The sequence below is a fragment of the Procambarus clarkii genome, chromosome 32 (genome assembly GCF_040958095.1).
Source record: "Procambarus clarkii isolate CNS0578487 chromosome 32, FALCON_Pclarkii_2.0, whole genome shotgun sequence".
In the NCBI taxonomy this organism is placed as follows: Eukaryota; Metazoa; Arthropoda; class Malacostraca; order Decapoda; family Cambaridae; genus Procambarus; species Procambarus clarkii.
The window spans coordinates 16,016,178-16,040,550 of NC_091181.1; the positions used below are offsets into that span (position 1 = coordinate 16,016,178).

General features: G+C 43.5%; 1 protein-coding gene across 1 annotated transcript in view; it reads right to left on the reverse strand.

The window, feature by feature from the left end:
* The window catches only part of LOC138370447 (uncharacterized), a 109,114-nt gene that overhangs the window by 79,024 nt on the left and 5,717 nt on the right, over nt 1-24,373 (reverse strand). Inside the window, exon 2 of the mRNA XM_069334815.1 lies at nt 5,526-5,706. Coding sequence (XP_069190916.1) covers nt 5,526-5,706 — 181 coding nt within the window. The remainder of the gene's footprint in view (nt 1-5,525; nt 5,707-24,373) is intronic.

A 24,373-nucleotide genomic window follows, 5' to 3' on the forward strand; every position in this document is an offset into this window, starting at 1 on the left:
TATCCTATTCTTGTGATATTCTTATTTTTGTACTAGCTTAAGGGGCACTCTGGTGTATCGTGCTTTAAAGACAGTGATTTACCCTAGACTATTCATACCACTGTCCCTTGATATACGAGCTGTGTGTACGAGTTAGTAACAGTGACCTTGCCAGGATTAACTTACTGGGGTTCCAGTGTAGTTGACTGGTGTTCAATATTCGTTTGGACAACATAGGAGAGAGAAAATGAAGGGTAATAAGGTGGCTGAGTTTATCGAGTCGCGAGACGAAGGTGTGCTGGAGAGCTGCACTAAGGACCAGTTTCGACAAGTAGCAGACTTTGGCATAAGACTTACGCCGTCTAGGGTAGCTCAGAGGCGGTTGGAGATTGTTGCTCACCTCAGGACACGTGATGAGGCCCTTGGGCATGAACAGTCTAAAGAACCTGCCGGTTCTGGGAAAGCACAAAGTGACGACAGGAGCAGTGTGAGCTCAAGCGGAAATCGGAAGAGCGTGAAACTGGAGATGTTGCGACTGTAGATGGATGTGCACCAAGAGGAATGGCAAATGTAGCTACAGAGAGAGAAGAATGAGATCGACAAGAGTGGCTGCAGTGAGAGGAAAGGGAGTATGAAATCCAGCGACAGCAGAAGCGGGAGGAGTGTGAAGAGCGATTACAGAGGGAAGGACGAGAACATGCTGCCCAGCTGCAGCTTCAACAAGAGAGGGACAAAGAGATTAGAGCTACAAGCGAAATGTACAGTTGAACTGATACATATAGAAAGCGGTTTTATGCAGCAGTCTGTTTGCCGGAACGACCACCATGTTAGGGAATGTGATCTACCTACATTCATACCCCAGGAGGCAGAAAGTTTCTTCGACCACTTTGAGAGGTTTACGACCTTAAAAAGATGGGCGAACTGGTGCAGAGTAGGTTGACTGGAGGCCATGGAGGCCTACAACATGTCAGAAATAAACGAATGTCTGAACTATGATGCACTAAAGAGTGCGGTGTTGCATTCCTTCCAACTGACACTTGAGTCATACTGTAAGAGATTTCGCGAGTGCACTCAAACACTAGGGAGGACCTTTGCAGAGACAGACAGGGAGCTGGATCGTGGGTTCCTCAAGTGGCTGAAGTCTGAGGAAGTGGAGACTTTTGAGGACGTGAAGCAGCTGATGGTAGTGATGTTCATGTCTCTACTCCACCCGGAAACGAGGCTGAGGATAAGGGAAGCAGGCAACAAGGACTTGCGGTCAGCAGCTGACAGAGCAGACATGTTGGAGGAGGCGTTTAGCTCTTGGGGGGAAGTCAATCATAGCGCCAACATGATGGGAGGCTCAATAGGAGGAAGACAACTCATGGAAGAGCCGTGAGGAAGTTAAGAGTGGATATGGACCTGGTAAGTCATACCACACAAGTATCAAGTCCCAAGTACAGGTAAGCGTTCGAGAGCCTGCGAGGGAGCCTCAGAGTAGCAACACAGGTAAGAGATATGATGCAGGAGGCTGAGAGAACTTCGAGGTCAGAGGAGGAGTAGTGGATGGAATTCTAAGGCTGTGGAAGGGGTACTGAACCCTGTGGCAGCCCCATAGTGAGGAGTTGGACCTCAAGCTATACGAGGAGGAGCAGTGAAGTGAAGTTTAACGTGCTTCTGTGGTACCAGTGGTGAAGCATAATTGCTGTTCACGGAAAACTTCATGGTGTAGCAACCGGAAGAGCTGTAGAAGACCCTGGTAGACAATTCTGGGAGAACCTGAAGATATTCAGGGTAGTGAACCTCTGGATGCAGAGAGAAGGTTCTTATTGATTACTTATAGAGAGTTGGTAGAGTGCTTGAGTGCCATTGGCGTGCAAGACGCAGTGGAAGGTGGGTGAGTGGTCATTTTTGTATCAAGGAATATATATATTGATGTTCATAGTGTTACAGCCATAGGCTGAGTTACCTGTATATGTATTTATATACATTCTAGGGCTGATTGTGCCATATTGTATTATGAGATTTAATCCACTTGGTGAGGTTGATTATATAAGTAGCGAGCCAGGAGTTGGGCTACCACTTGATATAGACGGCGGATAGAGCCATGACGGTATTGGACTGCAGCCAGGTTATAGTGTCAAAGTGAAGAGGTTTATATTCCTCTGTATTGTATGTAAGTGTGTTGTATATGTACTTTGTTGTATTAAATGTTTATAATTAAGAGGTGTTTGCCCTTGTTCTAGTGAGGCTTTCCAGAAAGTAGAAAAGAGAGAGAGAGAGAGAGAGAGAGAGAGAGAGAGAGAGAGAGAGAGAGAGAGAGAGAGAGAGAGAGAGAGAGAGAGAGAGAGAGAGAGAGAGAGAGAGAGAGAGAGAGAGAGAGAGAGAGAGAGAGAGAGAGAGAGAGAGAGAGAGAGAGAGAGAGAGAGAGAGAGAGAGAGAGAGAGAGAGAGAGAGAGAGAGACAGAGAGAGAGAGAGAGAGAGAGAGAGAGAGAGAGAGAGAGAGAGAGAGAGAGAGAGAGAGAGAGAGAGAGAGAGAGAACGACAGCTGTGGACAGGGGTGGTATGGAATAATAATAGTTCAGAAAAGGGGGTTGAGGAGATCAACCAAGGAGAGAGTGGGGAGTCACAACGACTCGAGTTGGGTGTGTACACAGGACAACGAGGCCAGTGTTGGAGCCACACCTCCCTAAACGTGTGATGCTAAACCCCCTCTCCAGGATCTGGAAACGTACAGGGTGATCTCCTGGTCAGAATATAAGCACTCTACAGTCTTTTGGTTGGTCGACCGGCGGTGGCGAGTGTGTGGCTTCCGAGGTCATTTGTCCGTTCTGGCAGAGAGTGGTTGGGGGAATGTTATTTACCTGTATGCAAAGGAAAGGAACGGTCAGGCACAGTAGGCAGAGAGCTTTGGAGGTCTAAGCTCCATTAGCCCCCAACCCCCTCAGGAAGTCCGGGATCACGACAGTATCTAGAAGCTTTTCACCACTTCATCCTTGTCATATACATTGCTGACAGCAATACAACCCATTCTCAGACATTTCTCGTCTATACAGCAGCTGACCACAAAGATGCTGTGAATAATTTTAACGGTGTTTTGAAAATTAGTTTGTTTTATATAAAAATTAACATTATTATATATTACAATTTGGTGTATAGTTATGCCTAAATGAGGGTAGGGGTAGGGTAAGTGTTCAAGTTGACAATTATTTGTATTTGTAGTACATGGAAATACAAACCCATCCTAAGTTCATTCCATGCACTGGCCATTTCGTACACTAAGACGGGTTCAGAAATTTTATCATAATGTTCATTAAATAATGCAAATGTTCTAAAATTTAAATTAATATAATTATATATTAACATAATGGGCATATTTAGGTGTAGGTTAGGTGTTTAGGTTCTGTTGGGAACTATTTATATTTGTAGTACACGGAGGGAATAATTATAACAGTTTTAATTTGAACAAGTTGTCAGTGAAGTATTGTTTGAGAAATGTTCAATTTCCATATGTTGTGAATCATGTGAAAAGTGTCTTTAATTCATGATCATGGCTGGCAAGTAGATTATAGCAACCTATCCCCTGGGAGGAGCTACCCTGGAGGTAATAACTTCATAACCTCTAGTAGCGGCTCATCCATAAGACCCGCTGAGCTTTAATCTTCCCCCCCCCCCTCCCCGACACTTACAGCATCTACCTCACACTAGAATAATAGGCAACTAACAGATATGAAGTAACAAAAGATCTTTGTGTGTTATTTTTAATATATTTATAACTGCTGAATTCGGACAATTTTAATTAAAATGATATAAAAATAGGCGTTTCATACTGTATGATAGTGTAGGAGCTATCACCTTGCTGTGACACAGTACTTCCATCCTATTTTCCCATGAGCTGCCACTGAAACCACTATGCAATTAATGGTATTATCTATTCCCAATCCTTAGTTAGGTTAGGTCTGGTTAGATTAAGTTAGGTTTTATTATGTTTTAATATGTTAATATGGTGCGTTATTCTCAAACTTGTGAAATATGACATTTGAAAACCATATGATTATCCCCTAGAATTTCATTTACAGGAAGACAAATTCTTCATTTTATGAAGAATTCAAATTTCCATCTTGGAATCTGGAATCTTACAAATTCTTTATTTTACAAATAAAACGAATTAAGCAAAGACTTTTAATTTTATAAACCAACGAAATATAACAAAATAAAGTTATAAATTCAGAATATTCTCTGCCTAGGGCGAAAGTTCACTTGCTAATTTATAAGTAGACTATATCGTAACAATAATATGCTTTCAGATCGTCACACATGTAAACATAAATATCCAGGTGCTTAAGCAGGGCAGCTGGTCGCTGGTATTTGAATCACTTTACCATGAGAATTGCCTACTGTTGAGTATTTAGCCTTTATTGATGAGGTAAGCCGCAGCAATAGCATAGGAAAGAACAAGCCAGTCCTCACAGCAAATACTGTCAGAAACCACAATCCTCAAATCACCTTGATAGTTTTCTAGATATTTATGATTGTCTGAAAGCAACCAGTTCTCGTACTTTCTTACAGTCAATATTGATTTATTAAATACGTGCATATGTGACATATTAATTTGTTGTGAATATTTTAGTTTACCTTGAAAAGCTTCATAGAAAACACCGACCTTGCCTAACCTTCTTAGCATGTTAAGATAAGCATCTTATTGCTTCGTAATTACAATTATTACTTAACCTATACCTATAATTGGTTAAGTAATAATTGTAATTAGGAAGCAATAAGATGCTTATCTTAACATACTAAGAAGGTTAGGTAAGGTCGGTGTTTTCTATGAAGCTTTTCAAGGTAAACTAAAATATTCACAATAAATTAGTATGTCACATATGCACTTATTTAATATGTCAATATTGAATAAAGAAAGTGCGAGAACGGGTTGCTGAAAGGATATCTCTGTCCTGAACAGAGATTATTCTAAAGTTATAACTTTCTTATGTAATAAATCGTTGGTTTTAAAAATAAAAAAATATATGCTGAAAACATTTTCTTTGCATAATTTGCTTTTTTGTATATGGAACTCAATGGTATATTCAAAAAGTTTTTGATTTCCATATTTCACATTATCGTCAATAATACACTGTATTAAAGTAACCAAATGTAATGAAACCTAATCAAACATTATCCTAAAGAAATCTAAGAACATAACCATTGATGATAGATTATGGCACCATTATGTAGATGTTCCTAATCCCCTTAAGTGCATTTTCTCCATGAGGACAGGTTGGAAATAATGCTTCATTAAGTTGTATCAATGGGGGGATTCGAACTCCAGATATATCCTATTGGTGCTCTAGTAAGGGTTTTAAAGTCTCTATTGGGTACCAGTTAGGTAATTCTGAGATCCTTATTGAGCACATTCAGGGTCTAATACTTTTGAGTACTAGACTCGCACTTGTGAGTCCCAAACTCGAATCCTTGAAGACTTAAAGTAATTAAATATTCATGTGTGTGGGTGCATGTGCTTTATCATTTCTTGTGATCACTTCAGTACGATACCTCATCGTCAGATCACCTGTGTGAGAGAAGTCCAGTCCGATGAACATAGTTATGACGATCTCCAGGTCCATGAGGACGTGGTCGCCCCGCCTCACTAGCGTGTTGATGGCCTGACGGAACTCCGACAACAGCTTGTACTTAATGCGACCCTTGGCCTCCGCCTCCGCCACCTCGTGGTACATGCCGGACTTCACAGACTTAAAGGAAATTACATATCAACAAAGAACATGTTACACCATGTACAAGAGTGATGTGTTTGATGGGTTACTGATGTGAATGTTAGACGAATTTATATGTCATACAGATTTCTAGGTAGGAATTTCATCTTATAATTAGTTTCCAATTTTTTTCATGTGATGACAATCTCATATTATGTTAACGTGTGTGATTAGTACAATTAGAGGCACACTTGATTGTTCTTGTGAGGGTTGACCTTCGGCACTTCAGCAACTTTTCAACTCTCAGTCAACTGGTGTACAGGAGCCTGAGTCCAATGGGCTCTATCACATTCCCATTTGACACTCTGCATGTTGACTACCTACACTCCTTACCTTCTTAGTTCATTCCATTTGCTCACTACTCTGACACTAAAAGAATTATTTCTAATGACTCTGCAGCTCATTTGGGTACTCTATTTCTACCTGTGACTGCTTGGGCGAATACCGCTATTGCTAAATGATCTGTCCTTATCTACCGCTACAAATTCCCAGGAGAATATTGTATGTGGTAATCATGTCTTCCTTAACTTTCTTTCTTCCAGCTACGGGGCTCATACTTCCCATTTCTGGGACTATTCAGGTGGCAAATCTTAGGGGCCACATTCTTTAGGAATAGTCTGACATATGTGATACAAGGTTCAAAATACTTACTTACTCAGATTTCCAAGGGCACGTCTTTAGAAATGTTGGCCAACCTAGCATATGCAGCCGACGATATCTTTTAGAAGTGGGCTTCAGAAGACAGGTTCTGAAGTGGGTTAGTGTGATGCCAATTCACAGATGTTTCTTTCTACCCGATTTGTGAAGGATTCATCTTAAATTATGATCTTGTGTACGGCTTCCTGCTCCCTATACCTAGTTTCTTTACATTAACTTGAGTTAAACTCTAATAGTCATTTGTTGGATCATTCTCTCAATTTGTCCAAATCTTTTCATAGTCTACTAGCATCTCTCTCTCTGCCTGAATTTTTCTCGTAATTTTTGTATCATCAGCAAACATTGAGAGAAATTAACCTATTTTGTACTGGAGAGGACAAGACGAACAGGAAATAGACTAGACACAGCAGCACTGGCATTAGGAGGAGCAGTGGGAACCAGATTTCTATGAAGAGAGTTTGTCGGAAGGTGAGTTTGATATAAAGGGTCTGAAGGGTATTAGTGAGATATTTGAGTTCAGATATGAAGGGAAGATAGAGCGCAGTATTACCTGTGTTAACCGGGGTTCTACGTATCAGTGGCGCTCAGTTTCTTTATTCTGATATGTCTTTTATTTACGTCTTTCTCTCGCCCTGGTAACCCCTTACATTTTATTAACTGCGCCTATTCATAAGCTAAACGAAATTTCTTTCATCACAAACCTGTTTCCAACTTGAACAACTGTGCTATGTCTTCCCTTCATATCTGAACTCAAAAATCTCACTAATACCCTTTGTCCTCTTGACATAAAGCTCGCCTTTCGACAAACTAACACTGTTCGTAGTAATCTGGTTCACACTGCTCCTACTGCTTCTAATGCTGCTGGTGTCTTCTCTGTTTCCTGTTGGTCTTGTCCCCTCCAATCTCTAGGGGGACCTGGCCTTACATTAAATGACAGTCTTAAGGAACACAAAGAAGTGTTAAGTCTGCAGACAGCAACAATTTTCTCTTCTGTCATGTTAAGGATTATAATCATCCGATTGATTGGTCTTCTTCTAAAATAATTTGTCCTGCCTCTACTCTTCACCGACGCCATCTTGTTGACTCGGCTCTGATACACAACCGACCCAACATGAACCTTAGTCCTGGCTTTGTTGCTATTGACGCTTCCCTTTCACAGCACATATTCAATTGCTCCAACCTTCTTAACAACGTGACCTGACTTAAGCTTTGCTTTTCTCTCTTATTCTTACTCCTTTTCTTGTTTTTTCTTTTCCTATAACCATCCACTTTTTCTTACTTCGTCCCATTCGTACATTCATCCCATTCTTACCATTAATCCAATTCTTACCTTTCATCTTACTCTTTCCATTTTCTTTTACCTGCTCCTTACCTCACGCTCTTTATTTATTTGCCAGTACCTTCCTCTCTTTTATTTACGGGCTACTCATGCCCGTGCCACCTATTGGGTTGCTTAATCTTCATCAATCATCAATCAATGAATCTCTTCTGTCACACGACTCGATAATGGTCCAAGACGGACCGAAACATCATCGTTTCTCCATTTTATGATGTTCGATTTGGTCATCAAGCTTAAGTATTATTCATAGTTATATTTTGTGTAATCTTTAGATGGAACTCACCAATAGGGTAGAATAATCACAATTGGTCTTGCATAGGGAATGTGCAGTTATCTAAATGACTTCTTATTTAGGTTCCTGAATGATGTTTTGAATTTTACTACAGTATGAGGCTGATGTTCTCCTGTTTCAGTGTTCCTCCAGATGTTGGCTTAGTGTTATGTTCACTCTTTGCTACCTTTATCGAACCAATTCTGTAGCTTGTTAACACGGAGTGTCCTACAATCTTCATCCGTCTCGACTCTTCTCATTAATTTTGCATTGTCCGGAAACACTGACATATAGGAGTTAACTTCTGAAGTTAGGGTATTAACACAAATGATTTACTGTGCATCTCACTCTACGTCAGTCCTACATTTTGCTCCTCACTTTAACTCTCTGGCTCCTGTCTATAAGGTACTCTCTTACCAATGTCAGTGTTCTTCCTGCCTGCCTCTCAAGTTTGTGGGACTCTTGTATGGAACTTTGTTTAAAGATTTCCTGGCTGTCCAGAAATGCGTAATGAAGAAACCATGTCTTTTCTTATATTTGTTACTCACTATCTTTTTATCTCATCATCATCTTGTACTAACTTCTCTGGATTATCGTCAAGTAGCCATCATTCCAATGAAGCTATCATATTTGCTCAAGGTTTTTCTTGAGTTTTCTACTATCACTCTCTATACTGATTCAGCTCATCATTCTTGTTTCATCTAAGAGCACTAGCTTGTAACATACTAATTGCTAATATGTTTTATTGGTATATCAGGTGTTTATTACGTGTTGATGAGAGAGGTCGCCTCGCCCCTCGCTCACTCCCACCCAATTACTCCCGGCTGCTTCTCTAGGTGGGAATACCCTCCTACCATGTACAACTGTCATGTAACTATTAACATAAATCCAAGTAGTTACAACATTATCATCTTACCTACATAATCATTATAATCTGGATATTTATATCAAGGTGGTTTGTCAATCAATACTTCATATCTTTGAACTGATGTTAATTTTCTGATACGGCATTTTTTCATTCCAGTTGATTTTTGAGTGTGCTTAATTTATATGTCCCGGACACTTGCTTACACTTTTGTTCTTCATCTTTTATACCTTTCCCACAAAGGTATGAGAGTAACGAATTTTCATCTACTCGAGTTACACCTGTGACGGTGCCCACCCCTATATTTCTTCCTTCCCAGCTTAGAAGAGTCATATCTCCGTAGCCTAAGTATTCTCTAATGTTCAGGGAACATTTTCATGTGTGGGAAGCGTGGAGCGTGATTAAGCTGGCTGTAAAATGGTCAGCTAAGTTTGATAATGCAAGGGGCTTATGCCATTTAAAGCACAGGACGGTGACGAGCCATCCTGTTTCCCGCCAAGACGTCCTGACGCTTCCCGGCACCTGATTGGCTAGGTGAGGTCACGTGCCGGAAGTGACCAATGATGAGAGCCCTCGGGCGGTGTGACGTCATGAGGCGGAGGGCGCGGGGCAGCTGGCGCCTGGGCGGGAAGAGTACGTCACGAGCAGTCATAGAAGGGAGCGAGCTCCGGACCTAGAGAGCCCTTACCAGTAGATTTAAGCTCCGCTTCGATTCTGCAGACAGTCTAAGAAGCTATCCAACTTCCGTGGAGTGCCCAGAGGCAAGGACGGACTGGATTGAAGAGCCAAGAGCCCTATAAAGTGTCTGCAGCCGAGGGAACGTTGGGCTGGTGACGTCTGGGACGCCCACTAGAGGACCACGTCTTACACATCAAGCGAGAAGATAGGGCCGGGCCCAAATCTACTGGCAGTTCAGGCGAGGGGAAGCTGTGCTGGACTGCGAGGTGTTAGCAGTGCCAGTGAGAGTGGAGGGCGACGACGGAGGTACCTGTCTCCAGTACCACAGAGAAGAGGAGAAGGAAGGCAGTAACTATTGGGAGTCAGCACGGCGAAGACGCGTTACCACGAAGGCGACGGAGGAACCTGTGTGTGTGTGGTGGGCAATAGTCGTTGGCAGAGTAGACGCCAGAACCAGGAACCTCAACATCCCTCAACAGAGGACGAGTCAGGTTCGTGGTTGGAGTGAAATAAGGTAGATAATTGTCCCTCCCTTACCCCTTTTTGAGCTAGGCGAGTTAGAGTATTTTATATGTTGTGAATATTTCCATTCATCATTTTATTGTCTAAGTGACAGGACGTTAGGCTAGGAGCCAAAAACTTATTTAGGCATGAGTTGGTGTGTGTGAGCATCAAGGCGGGGATGTTAGTGATCCTGGAAGGGTAGTTGGTGTGCAAGGAGCCAGAAACGTACTCTGAAATGCACAGCTGATCGCATTGCTGGAGGCGTGGGAAAGTCAAGACGTTCTGACAGCTGGAGCTGTCAGCTGATTGTGCTGCCAGAGGCGTGAGGTGTGTGCCCGCGCTAGAGGAGTGGACCCAGTCAGCTGACCGTGTTGCCGCCAGCGGATGATTCCAAACATAGACATTTCCTTATGCCATTTATATGTGTATATATGTTTTTCTTCAGTAAACTTTAAAACTAACTGAGGAGTTTAAGTGAGCCTCCATTCTCTAGGGCTATATATATATTTATGAGACCATTAGTGACACCTTGTACTTCACTTGATATTGCATCATTGATTAAGATAACCATTAAGACCACTGAAGTGTTGCTGGGACACGAGCATAAACACCCAGCTGGCGACCTGAGTAGACCAGATAAAGAAGAAGAAAGCATTCCAGTGTCAGGACAGGCGGGTTTAAGTGAGTTATAAGAAGCTTGAACCTCCCCACTCGCTAGGGGTGTATAAGGCCAGCCCTTAGTTGACTGGGGGAGCCCAAGGGCGAGCAGTGGCGCCTGGTACTGAAGGGCGTACCCGTGGGACGATCTCAACCACAGGTTGGAAGGGGGGTGAACCCTGACACACCTCATAGGCGCCATCGTGAGAGGTATACTTGGAACCTCAGAATAGTACCCAAAGGGGTGACTTACGATGTGTTTGTGTTTCTATTAACTACGCTATAATTGAATGTTAAAGAAATGTGTCTGAACTCGCCTAGTTGTGCATGCGGTGGGTTTAGCTTTGGCTCTTTGGTTCCGCCTTTCAACCGTCAATCTATTGGTGTACAGATTCGTGAGTTTCTCAAGATCCATCATATTTACATATGAAACTGTGTGAGTGGAGTAAGCCTACATCACATCACTTCCTAGTGCATTCCATTTACTAACTACTCTGACATCGGTAGGGAGCCGGTCGGCCGAGCGGACAGCACACTGGACTTGTGATCCTGTGGTCCCGGGTTGGATCCCGGGCGCCGGAGAGAAAACATGGGCAGAGTTTATTTTACCCTATGCCCCTGTTACCTAGCAGTAAAATAGGTACCTGGTTGTTAGTCAGCTATCACGGGCTGTTTCCTTAGGGTGGAGGCCTGGTCGAGGACCGGGCCGCGGGGACACTAAAGCCCCGAAATCATCTCAAGATAACCTCAAGATGACACTAAAAACGTTCTTACTAATGTCTCTGTAGCTCATTTGGGTACTCAGCTTGCATCTGTGTCCTCTTGTGCGTATACCACCCGTGTTATATAATCCAGCCTTGTCTACCCTGTCAATTTCCCTGAGAATTTTGAATGTGGTGATCATGTCTGTGCAAATATACAGGTGTTAGACTATTTAGGAAACTATTTTAGGACGGTCCATTATCACCAGACACACCAACACCATCACCAGACACACCATCACCAGACACACCATCACCAGACACACCAACACCATCACCAGACACACCAACACCATCACCAGACACACCATCACCAGACACACCATCACCAGACACACCAACACCATCACCAGACACACCAACACCATCACCAGACACACCATCACCAGACACACCATCACCAGACACACCATCACCAGACACACCAACACCATCACCAGACACACCAACACCAGACACACCATCACCAGACACACCAACACCAGACACACCATCACCAGACACACCAACACCATCACCAGACACACCAACACCATCACCAGCCAGACACACCAACACCATCACCAGCCAGACACACCAACACCATCATCAGACACACCAACACCATCACCAGACACACCATCATCAGACACACCAACACCATCACCAGACACACCAACACCAGACACACCAACACCATCACCAGCCAGACACACCAACACCATCACCAGACACACCAACACCATCACCAGACACACCAACACCAACACCAGACACACCAACACCAGACACACCAACACCATCACCAGCCAGACACACCAACACCAACATCAGACACACCAACACCAGACACACCAACACCAGACACACCATCACCATCACCAGACACACCATCACCAGACACACCAACACCATCACCAGACACACCATCACCATCACCAGACACACCATCACCAGCCACACCATCACCAGACACACCATCACCAGACACACCATCACCAGACACACCAACACCATCACCAGACACACCATCACCATCACCAGACACACCATCACCATCACCAGACACACCAACACCATCACCAGACACACCAACACCATCACCAGACACACCATCACCAGACACACCATCACCAGACACAACATCACCAGACACACCAACACCATCACCAGACACACCAACACCAGACACACCAACACCAGACACACCAACACCATCACTTGACACACCAACACTAGACACACCAACACCATCACCAGGCACACCATCACCAACACCAGACACACCAACACCAGACACCAACACCATCACCAGACACACCAACACCAGACACACCATCACCAGACACACCAACACCATCATAAGATACACCAACACCATCACCAGACACACCATCACCAGACACACCATCACCAGACACACCAACACCAGACACACCATCACCAGACACACCAACACCATCATCAGACACACCAACACAATCACCAGAGACACCAACACCAGACACACCATCACCAGACACACCAACATCATCACCAGACACGCCAACACCAGACACACCAACACCATCACCAGACACACCAACATCATCACCAGACACACCAACACCAACACCATCACCAGACACACCAACACTAGACACACACTAGACACACCAACACCATCACCAGAGACACCAACACCAGACACACCATCACCAGACACACCAACACCAGACACACCATCACCAGACACACCAACACCAGACACACCAATACCAGACACACCAACACCATCACCAGACACACCAACACCAACACCAGACACACCAACACCAGACACATGAACACCAGACACACCAACACCAACACCAGACACACCAACATTAGACTCACCAACACCATCACCAGACACACCAACACCTGACACACCAACACCAGACACACAAACACCATCACCATACACACCAACACCAACACCAGACACCAACACCATCACCAGACACACCAACACCAACACCAGACACACCAACACCATCACCAGACATACCAACACCATCACCAGACACACCAACACCAACACTAGACACACCAACACCAGACACACCATCACCAGACACACCAACACCATCACCAGACACACCAACACCTGTCACACCAACACCAGACACCAACACCATCACCAGACACACCAACATCATCACCAGACACACCAACACCATCACTAGACACACCAACACCAGACACACCAACATTAACACCAGACACACCAACACCATCACTAGACACACCAACACCAACACCAGACACACCAACACCATCACCAGACACACCAACACCAGACACACCACCACCATCATCAGACACACCAACACCAACACCAGACACACCAATACCAGACACACCAACACCATTATCAGACACACCAACACCAACACCTGACACACCAATACCAGACACACCAACACCATTATCAGACACACCAACACCAACACCTGACACACCAACACCATCACCAGACACACCAACACCATTATCAGACACACCAACACCAATACCTGACACACCAACACCATCACCAGACACACCAACACCAGACACACACACAACCGACACACTACTACCATCATCAGACACACCAACACCAACACCAAACACACCAACACCAACACCAGACACACCAATACCAGACACACCAACACCAGACACACCAACACCAGGCACACCAACACCATCACCAGACACACCAACACTATCACCAGACACACCAACACCAGACACACCAACATAAACACCAGACATGTGGTAAATTTTTACCCACTATATCTAATAATCATCTAAGAAATGTTTAATTTCTATATTATATCTGTTTCATATCAAAATCATATCTAAATCGTATCAAAATCATATTAGAATCATTATAGATTCATTATATAGCTTGATTCTAGATGACAATGTCACTATGATCACGTACGCTACAGGGCCCAATAGATGCCTACGTGACTTTGTGCATGATCTCTCAAGGATCCAGAAGCTTCTAGAAGGATTTGTTAATTAATAAACTATTGGAATATTGATTCAATATCCGGTAGGGATAAAATCGAATCCTTAATTAGAATCGGTGGTACTATCAAGTACTACTTATAATCTTTATATCCTATATCTAATTATATTATAATCACATCTTATCTCAATCATAAGTCTAGACTGTAAAAATAATCAATCAATATTCATAGAAGGCTACCGTGCTCAGGGAGCATGGGGGGATGATTGCTGGGAGAGGAGTGCCCACCACACCCCGCGGCACTACCCGTTTGTTGACAAAACAGTGACGGATCCTTAGCGAACATCATTTGGCTTGGGACACCTTATCTAGTTATTTTTATCACCAGTGAATACTCTCTAGAACTGGGGGAGTACCTGGACAATATTTACAAGGAAAATCCCTAGAACATTTATATCTATAAGTGTAGAGCGGAGCACACAGTGACTTGGCTCCATTTACACCATCAACTTATCATTCTTCTGCAACTGCAGGGACAAACACGTAGCAACGCTACCAGATCATCATACAGCAAAGCTGTGATATAAAATATCGTGCCTAAACTCAAGAAGAGAAAGTTAATCAGTCTGGCACACTGTCAGACAGGCAGAGAAGTATATTGAAGGTTATTTTGGTATATGATTGGCCAATTGTATGCTTGTGTGACTTTAATATTCTATAAATCTGTCTGTCGGTTAAAAAGCGAGGCAACGCCTCATATCTCAGTAAGTTTATTAAAATAGTGTAGCTGTGAATCTTATCCAAGCACTAGACTTCATGAGTGTCCATTATGTGAGAAAAGATTCAACTGCAATATGTAAATAAAACCTCATTAGTGTCCGTGGTGTTGGAAGAGATTCAGTCAAGCTGACTGTACCTTATTCTAATAAATTGAATATAAATACATTACATACATACTTGAATATATAAATTAAGTCAACAATTGATTGCTTAGTTATTTTTTAAGTTATCATATAAGTTCATTTAATTGAATATAATTTTGTACTTGGTACCAGTACATTTAAAGTCATTTATTATACTTTTACAATTTAATTTGTTATTTATAGTATAAGAATATATTGGCTGTAAATAGATATGGTGCTAGGCTAGACTATGTATATTTAAATCCCTGATTTAAACAGAGCCAGTGTTCAGTCATATAACTGAATTTAATAAATCTTATCCTTGTATAAATTACAAGCTGATGTGAGATCCCTGTCTACAGGTGGACTGGAACTTCTATCAACTAATTCATTCACCCCACCTGTCCCTTACAGCTCACAATCTGACATTAGGAAAAGAGGAGCTAGGGTTTACAACCCAAGCTAGAGATTTTAATTGAATTAATTTGCAGACAATAAATTTTTAATTTAGTTCAGTACAAGTCCCTGGTAGTCTCCTCTTATATCAATCCCAGCAGGTTTTTCCCACATTTTTGGTCCTTCGAACCTAGATATTTTTGGTCCTTCGAACCTAGATATTTTTGGTCCTTCGAACCTAGTTATTTTTGGTCCTTCGTTTACCGAATATTTCAATGCCAAATATGTAAGAAACTTCTTGATTTTGCATTGGAATAATTTTTACATATTCTAGCCTAACCTAGCTAACCGCCAGTATTTATCATAGCTATATATCTAAGTAAACAAATTGTTTGCAGTGGCTTAAGCCACCATATCCATTAACTAGTAAGCATTCATAGCATACTAATACTGTTCTGTGTTAAGAAACCACAGTACCACATATCAGTGTCACAGTACCTACCTCACTTGTGGTAACATTACATACATATTTAAGTGTATTATCTAGCATTATCTCTAATCAACTGATTTTCAGAGTTGCTCATTACATAATATTCCTTAAAAAAAGTGCTTTTATCACTGTAAGAGCATTTCATTACAATCTGACCATAATCAACTGTATCAAACCCTATTACAGGTAAAACCAGTAGGCATTCTACTGTATTTTATCAAACAATTATTAGGGGTAACAGATCTTGTAATAACTTTGCAAAAATAGTGCCATTTACTATTTTTAAAAAAATATTACAGGATTTACCAACTTGGTGCATTCGTGCATTCGCGTCACAAACCAAATTATTACAGTACTTTTGATAATTGAACACCTGCTACATCCAGATTCCAGGGAGGAAATGAAGGACGATCTTTGGAATCATTACCTAAGTAGACCCCCTCCCCGCTCAGCTCATTGTTGCCGTGTGGGGGCTTAGTGGGCGGCTGCCGGAGTGTGATGCTCCTTGGGACAGTCCTCTGTCCTTCTCTAGCCTTGTGCTCCTGCTGCCGTCCTCTCCAATTCTTCTGGGCACCTTTTCCTTTTCCTTCTGTTTCGTTTTTCTCCCCCATCTTCTCCTATCTGCTTGCCGTTTCCTGCCGACCTTTTGCTTGTTTTGGTTCTTCCCTTAGACTTCTTCTATTTTGATGCCCGGGTGCTTAAGAAGGCATACTCTTGCACCCGTAGAACTGTAGTACCCGACGTCGAGAGCGAGGGGAACCTTTTATTGTCAATCCCCCTTTCGTCACTGAACCCAATCTCGACGGACTGTCGGTTTCTTAAGGTGGCGTTTTTGGGCGTATACTCACGACGCACCCCTAGGAGGCCCCGGCAAGATCGGCGATAGCTTCTTGTTGGGTGTCCTGCCTCTAATTGTGGCTCCATGGTGGGTGTGGGGGCACATTCGTGAATTAATTTTCTTTTTCGTAATGATGATGACCCCTTTTTCGGCTGTTTCTGCTTTACCTTCTCAGGCTCGTGGGGTGGGCGACCAAGCCACCGAGTCAGTCCGTGTTGGAAGACCGGGCTCTGTAGCCTCCGCTGCATTGGGCCCCGACCTTGCTCCTCCTTTGGCCTCTCTGACTGCTTCCCCCAGCTCCCTTCCCTCCTCTGTGGTTGGGTCGAGCCCCAAGCCCCCAATGGTGACTACCTCGTCCCCTGGTGCGGCTCCTTCTCTAGTTGTAACTACTGCGCCTTTTAACCCCTCTCTCTCTGGGGGTTCTCACCGCCGTCCTCGTCACGGCCGCCCTCGCTCGATTCCTTCTAGTTCTGCCACCTATCAAGCCTTGTTTGGTCCCGCTTCGTGGGACAAATATTTTGATCTCCTCCCTCTTGATTCTGCGCCTCCTGATGATTTCTCCCTCCATCGACATCTCGTTGATTCCGTGAATACCTCCATTACTTTCAACCCCACTCGTCTCGGTACACGTGTCATTGCTGCTTCCCGCTTGGCTGCCTTATCCTGCCTTGGCGAGACCCCTGTTCGGGTCTCGAAGAACGCTCAGTTGAATGCCAGTGTCGGCACTATTCTGCTCCCGCCCCATGTTGAGACCGGTGTTCGGGACCTGCGCGACTGCCACGATGATATTCGACATATCCTTGCTGCCGAGGGCCACTCTATTCTCCAGGTGGACACGTTTACTCGTCCCCCTCGTGGTAGTCGCCGTCAACCCCTCCGGGTTGTGAAGATTACCTTTGATGGTAGGACCCTTCCACCCTCTGTCATTCTTGCTGGTGCAAGGTGCTCTGTCCAGGAGTACATTCCTTCTCCCCGTCTCCGTAACAAGTGCTGGAGGTTTGGGCATGGTGCCCTCCGCTGCTCTGGGACTGTCTCTCTCTGTCCTTTGTGTGGTGGCGAAGGTCACTCTAAGTCGGAGTGCACTTCTCCCCAGGCTCGTTGCCTCAACTGCGGTGAGGCCCATCCTACCTTCTCCCGTGCGTGTGTCCATTACAAGCTTGAGGCAGCCGTCCTCAACTTGAAGCACCGGGAGCGTTTATCTTTTCCTGAGGCGAGACGCCAGGTTCGCCGGCTCCCGCCTTATGCTAATATCTCTTATGCTCGCGTGTTGCGCTCTTCCTCTCCTCGTCCTTCCCGCCTTCCTCAGACTCACAACCGTTTCCGGGCTTTGGACCCTGATACGCCCACTGCCCCCTCCTCTGTTCCTTTGGGTTCTCTCCCGAAGGATCCCCCTCCTGGTCCTCTGTCTGAGGTTGCCCTTCTTTCTACCCGGTCTGTCGTGTCTCCTGTGTCTTCTTCCTCGTCTCCCTCCGTTCCTCCTTCCTATCCTTCCCCTCCGTCTCTTGACTCTCCCCGCCGCCTGTCGGTGCGGGCTGATGTCCATCGCTGATGTCCAAACGGCCGTCATGTGTGCTCTCGTTCGGCTTCTCCTGCTGAGACGCTAGAATCCGTTGCCCAGTACGTGGTTGCTGGGACACCTGTCTCTTTAAGTCAGAAGCGTAAGCCTGGCTCCTCTCCTTCTTCCTCCCCGGCGGGTAAGAAGGTTTCGCTTTCTTCCTCGGCCCCTACTTCTGCCTCTCTCGCTCCTTTCCCTCCCATTTCGGTGGTTGCGCCCCCGCTTCCCTCTTGGTTGCTGACCTTGGTGAGGTTCGCTCCCCTCTTTCTACCCCCCCTCTTCCTGCTGCTGTCCTTGAGTCCTCCTCTCCGTTGTCTCCTCCTCTTCCTCCTCGTCCTCCTCTGGACCCCGCCCGCCCACCTCTGATCTGTTCTCCCGTTTCCTTCCCTCCGTCTTTTCTCAGTTTACCCATGCCCCCTAACCCTGACTTTGCTGACCCTGATCCCGACCCTGATATTCTTTAACGTGGTCTGTTGCTCTTTCGCCTTTGTTTCTTCCTTGTTCTCGGTTTTTGTCCTTTCTCTCCTCGTCGTTGTCCATTCTTCAATGGAACGTTCGAGGTTATTATGCCAATTTCCTCGAACTCCAACTTCTGATTTCGCGGTTTTCGCCCCTTTGTGTCTGTCTCCAGGAGCCGATGCTTGGTGCTCGTCCTGGTCGTATTCGTGGCTATTCCTTTCTCTCCCCCCTCCGCAGCCGTTGCTGGGGCTTCTAATTCTTCTGCTCTCTTGATTCGTGCTGATGTTCCCTTTGTTCCTTTACTTTTTCCTTCGCCTCTCCATTGTTCTGCTGCTCGTATCTTTGTGGGGAAATGGTACATTGAGCCTTTGATTCTATAATAAACTCCAAGACTTCTCTCAAAAAAGCGACGAAGTTTCAAAATTTGCAAAGCCAGTTATGGGGACAGGCAAGGCAGGTCATTGCTAATTTGTCATTAACAGATGATGATTACGACCATGCCTTACAGTTGTTACAAGATAACTACAATGATAAGGAGACTGCTATTGCCCGTCTCTCACACAAATTATTGGATTTACCCTCTCCAAATTAAAGTTATGAGTCACTACAATCATTTTGATTGTCATAGAATCAATCATCAAAGCCCTCAGTACAAAAGTACTTGTAGGAAATGCAGAGTGGCTTACAAGGTTAATCATTCAAAGGAAACTTCCTAATGAGGTCATAGACAGCCTATGCACTCATTATAACACCAACATCTTATCACAAAGCAAAATCTTTGATGGACTTCGAGATTACGTACAAAGATTACAAAGCCGAGGAAAACTTAGATCACAAGAAAAAATCACTAAAAGTGAATCCACAAACAAAAATAAAAATGTCCTAACTGGCAGTCAAAAATCAAGGCAACAAAACTCCTCTTCTGCAAAGTGGAAACGGAGTAATGTTGGCTCATATGCTATATCCCCCACAGTTAACAGAACTGTAGGAAATCAAGCTCCCAAGACAGATAAGAGAAAGGGAGCTGCAAGTGCCCCAAAATGTTTATTCTGTCAAGAAGCACATAACATTTATCAATGCACAGTTTATGAAGGCCGTGCCAGTCAAATTGATTGACTGAAAACTCTGAACAGGTGCATCCGTTGTCTACGGAAGCACGATACAAGTGAGTGTAACACTCAATTACAGAACTGCCAATATTGTCATAAAAGTGTACATCACACAGCACTCTGTGGTGATATCAACACTCAATCCAGATCACAGACATCCAATGATCAACCTGCATCTCAGGCAAAGCCAAAAGATGATAATACCACAACAGCCGTACAATTCTGTACAGTAATGAGTAATGTCAACGACTTAGATACAGAAATTGTTACAACAGCCTTATTGCCTACTGCACATCTAGAACTATGCAATCAAGGAATTCGTATTCAAACAAGAGGCTTTTTTGATCAAGGGTCACAGAAAACCTTTATCAGTAAAAAGATGGCAGAAGATTTACAACTTAAATCTTCAAAGCAAGTATCTACATCCATATCAGGGTTTTTTACCAATTCAGGTCGTAGAACCTTTCCAGTAGTAAAACTCAATGTCTGTCTAGGTACATCCCAAAGGACAGTAGAAGCCATAGTAGTTGATAAAATTCCTACTAAAAATGTAAGTGACTGGTCTGGCAGCCACAATTAAATTCCTAAAAGAAAAAGGAATCCAATTAGCAGATCCTCAGCTTGATTCTGACTACATAGGGGATATCGGAATCCTGATTGGAGCTGACTACTATCATCGATTCATTCTGGGATCAGAGGAATCAATGGGTATGAATATACTCAAATCAGCAGGAGGCATATTGATGACAGGACCTATACTAGATCTTGAACCTTCAACTCCTGAAAAATCACATCATACAGAAAGTGTAATAGTGACTAGGGACTAGGACTAGGACTAGGACTAGGCACTAGGACTAGGCACTAGGCACTAGGCACTAGGACTAGGCACTAGGCACCTAGGGACTAGGCACTAGGACTAGGCAAAGAACAGTCACCACTTAAAATCCTCCACATGATTGATGATGGATTAGAATCTGTACATCAATTGTGGGAACTTGATGCCATAGGAATAATTCCTGAACAACCAAGTCCTGATGATACCTGTGCATACAATGTACTTAGAAACTGTACAGTACCATGATGGACAGTACTGGGTAAGGCTACCATGGAAAATCAGCCATAAAACCTTACCTACCAACTATCACATGGCTTACAGTCAATTTAAATCTCAATTAGCAAAGCTAAGAAAAAGGCCTGAGCATTTAAAACTCTATCATGAGATCATTGCTCAACAATTAAAGAATAAATTAATCGAAGTTGTGAAACACGACAATAAGCAAACAGGCCATTTTTTACCACACATGGCTGTAATGAGAGAATCAAAAACGACTCCTTTACGGATAGTTTTTAATTGTAGCTCTAAATCTGGACCCCAAGGAACCAGTCTAAATGATTGTTTGCAAACAGGTCCAAGTCTAACTCAGAAATTGTATGACATACTATTGAAGTTTAGACTTAACAAATATGCGTATTCAGCAGATATAAGTAAGGCCTTTCTAAGAGTCTGCTTGCAGGAAGAAGATAGAGACTTCACTAAGTTTCTATGGGTAGAGAACCCAGAAGATATCAATAGTCCTATAGTGACCTATAGATTCTCATCAGTTCTTTTTGGCACGACAAGCAGTCCATTTCTATTGCAAGCAACTCTAGATACTCATCTAAAGAAATCATCAAGTCCCTGTAAGGCTGAAATCAGTCAAAATCTATATGTAGATAATTTTCAAGGGACAGTTAACAGTACTACTGAACTGTTACAATTATATCAAGGTGCCAACATGCCACTACAATCTTGAGCCTCTAATAATGCAACATTGAATAATCAAATAGCAAGAGATTACCCTGAATATCACATACCCGAATCACAAAAGGTGTTAGGTATGGAGTGGGATTTAATCTCGGACACAATCTCGATCAGAGCTGTACCAGTAAATTATTGCATTGCTAAAAAAAGGGATTTGCTTTCACAAGTTAGCAAAGTATTCGACCCACTTGGTCTACTAAATCCTTTAACTATCAAGTGGCGATTATTGGTGCAAGAAGCTTGGAAGACTGAAGTTGGTTGGGATGATCCACTACCAATCCAGTTACAAAAAGCTTGGATGGAAGTGGCTCAAGAACAAACTTTAGTTGAAAAGATAATCTTTCCGAGACACATAGTCGAGGAAAATGAAGAAGTATCACTACATGTATTCGCAGACTCGTCACCAAAGCTTTTGGAGCTTGTGCTTACTTAGTGACTTCTAATCAATCATATCTTATCACCTGTAAGGCCAGAGTCGCTCCATTAAAAAAGAGGACTTGGCCTCAGATGGAACTAACAGCACTGCTAACTGGCACACGCTTAGCAGTGCATATCAAACAAGTCTTGTCTACCATGAACATCAAAGATGTCATTATATGGTCTGACAATGAAGCTGTCTTACAATGGGTACGAAACGACAATTGTCCGACTCCATATGTAAAAAATCGCGTCTCGGAAATTAAAGAAATTTCCGCAGGTTTTCAATTGTTGCATGTTCCTTACAAAGAATAATCCAGCTGGTCTCTTATCAAGAGGTATGACATTTAAACAGTTTGCAAAGGCAGATATTTGGTTTCATGGGCCTCGATGGTTAGTGAATGGTAGTTGGCCTGAACAAGAGCCACACGTCATTACGACACAAACCATAACTACCACCAGGCAGCAAGCTCAAATATCAGTCTTGGATTGTACTCGTTACTCCTCGCTCATCAAATTAATCAATGTAACACAGAACGTGTTTCATTATCTCAGGAAAAAAGGTATAAAATACACTTTTCCAGATGCACTTATCTATTGGGTAAGACAAGCCCAGAGAGAAACTTATGGGAATAACTATGAAAATCTTCCGCATAAGTTAATACACAATCTCGGTCTGTGGATAGACCAAGAAAATCACAACATTCTTCGTTGTGGAGGGAGACTTAAACACGCAGATATCAATCTAGATACTGTGCATCCATGGCTTTTACCAAAAAATCATTGAATCACAAGGTTGATTGTGTTACATACACATCAACAAATCATTAAACATGGAGGAGTGTTAGACACACTCACACAAATCAGACAGCAGTACTGGATTCCTCAGGGAAGACAGTCAGTCAAATCAATCTTGAAGAATTGCATGATATGCCGAAGGTACAATGCAAGAACTTGCTCTTATCCAGGGCCACCACCCCTACCAAAGGAACGAGTGGTCCATCTACACCCTTTCAAAACGACTGGAGTAGATTATACAGGAGCAATATATCTAACAGGGACTGCAGATAAGCAACCTATCAAGGCATACATCTGTCTGTTCACCTGTGCTACCACCAGGGCAGTACATTTAGAGGTAACACCCGATATGACTGCTCAATCATTTATTCAAGCTTTCCGCAGATTCGCAGCACGCCGATCATGCCCTAAGCTGATGATTTCAGATAACAGAGCAAACTTGGTAGCTGGAGAAGCATGTCTACGGGAAATCTGTTCCCATCCTGCAGTTACTTCCACACTGGAACAGCGTCATTGCAGATGGAAATTTATCCCTCCGAGAGCCCCATGGCGCGGAGGATTTTATGAACGGTTAATAGGAACTGTCAAAAGATCCTCGAGAAAATCTCTACACCGTCAGAAAATCAATCTTCAGGAACTCCAGACAGTAATCACGGAAATAGAATCAAGGGTGAATAACCGGCCGTTGACTTACTTGTCTGAGGATCCTACTCAACATGAGCCATTAAGTCCTGCACACCTAATGTATGGAAGACTTCTGACTCCAGTACCATCTCTAGTGGATGATGAGATCAGAGATCTATCATATATGGGTCAGAGCGAGTTGGTTCAGGGGTATAAGCATCTGTCCAGCATAATCCAAAAATGGAATGATGTTTGGACAAAAGAATATTTTACATCTCTACGAGAACATCACTATGGGGCCAATGTCCCACATAATATATCTAATCTCCAACCTGGTGATATTGTCTTGGTAGACAGTGATGGCCCTAGGGCTGACTGGCCATTAGGTAAAGTTGTCTCAGTCCATCCAGATAGCCAGGGGATTTTGAGAATAGTCAAAATCCTGTCTAAAGGAACAACTTCCCTGAAGACATTGGACAAACTCATCCACATGGAATCAGTGAGCCAGCTGCAGTTAGATCCTGAGAGACCTCAAGACACTCTAACTCCACATGGCCCACAGA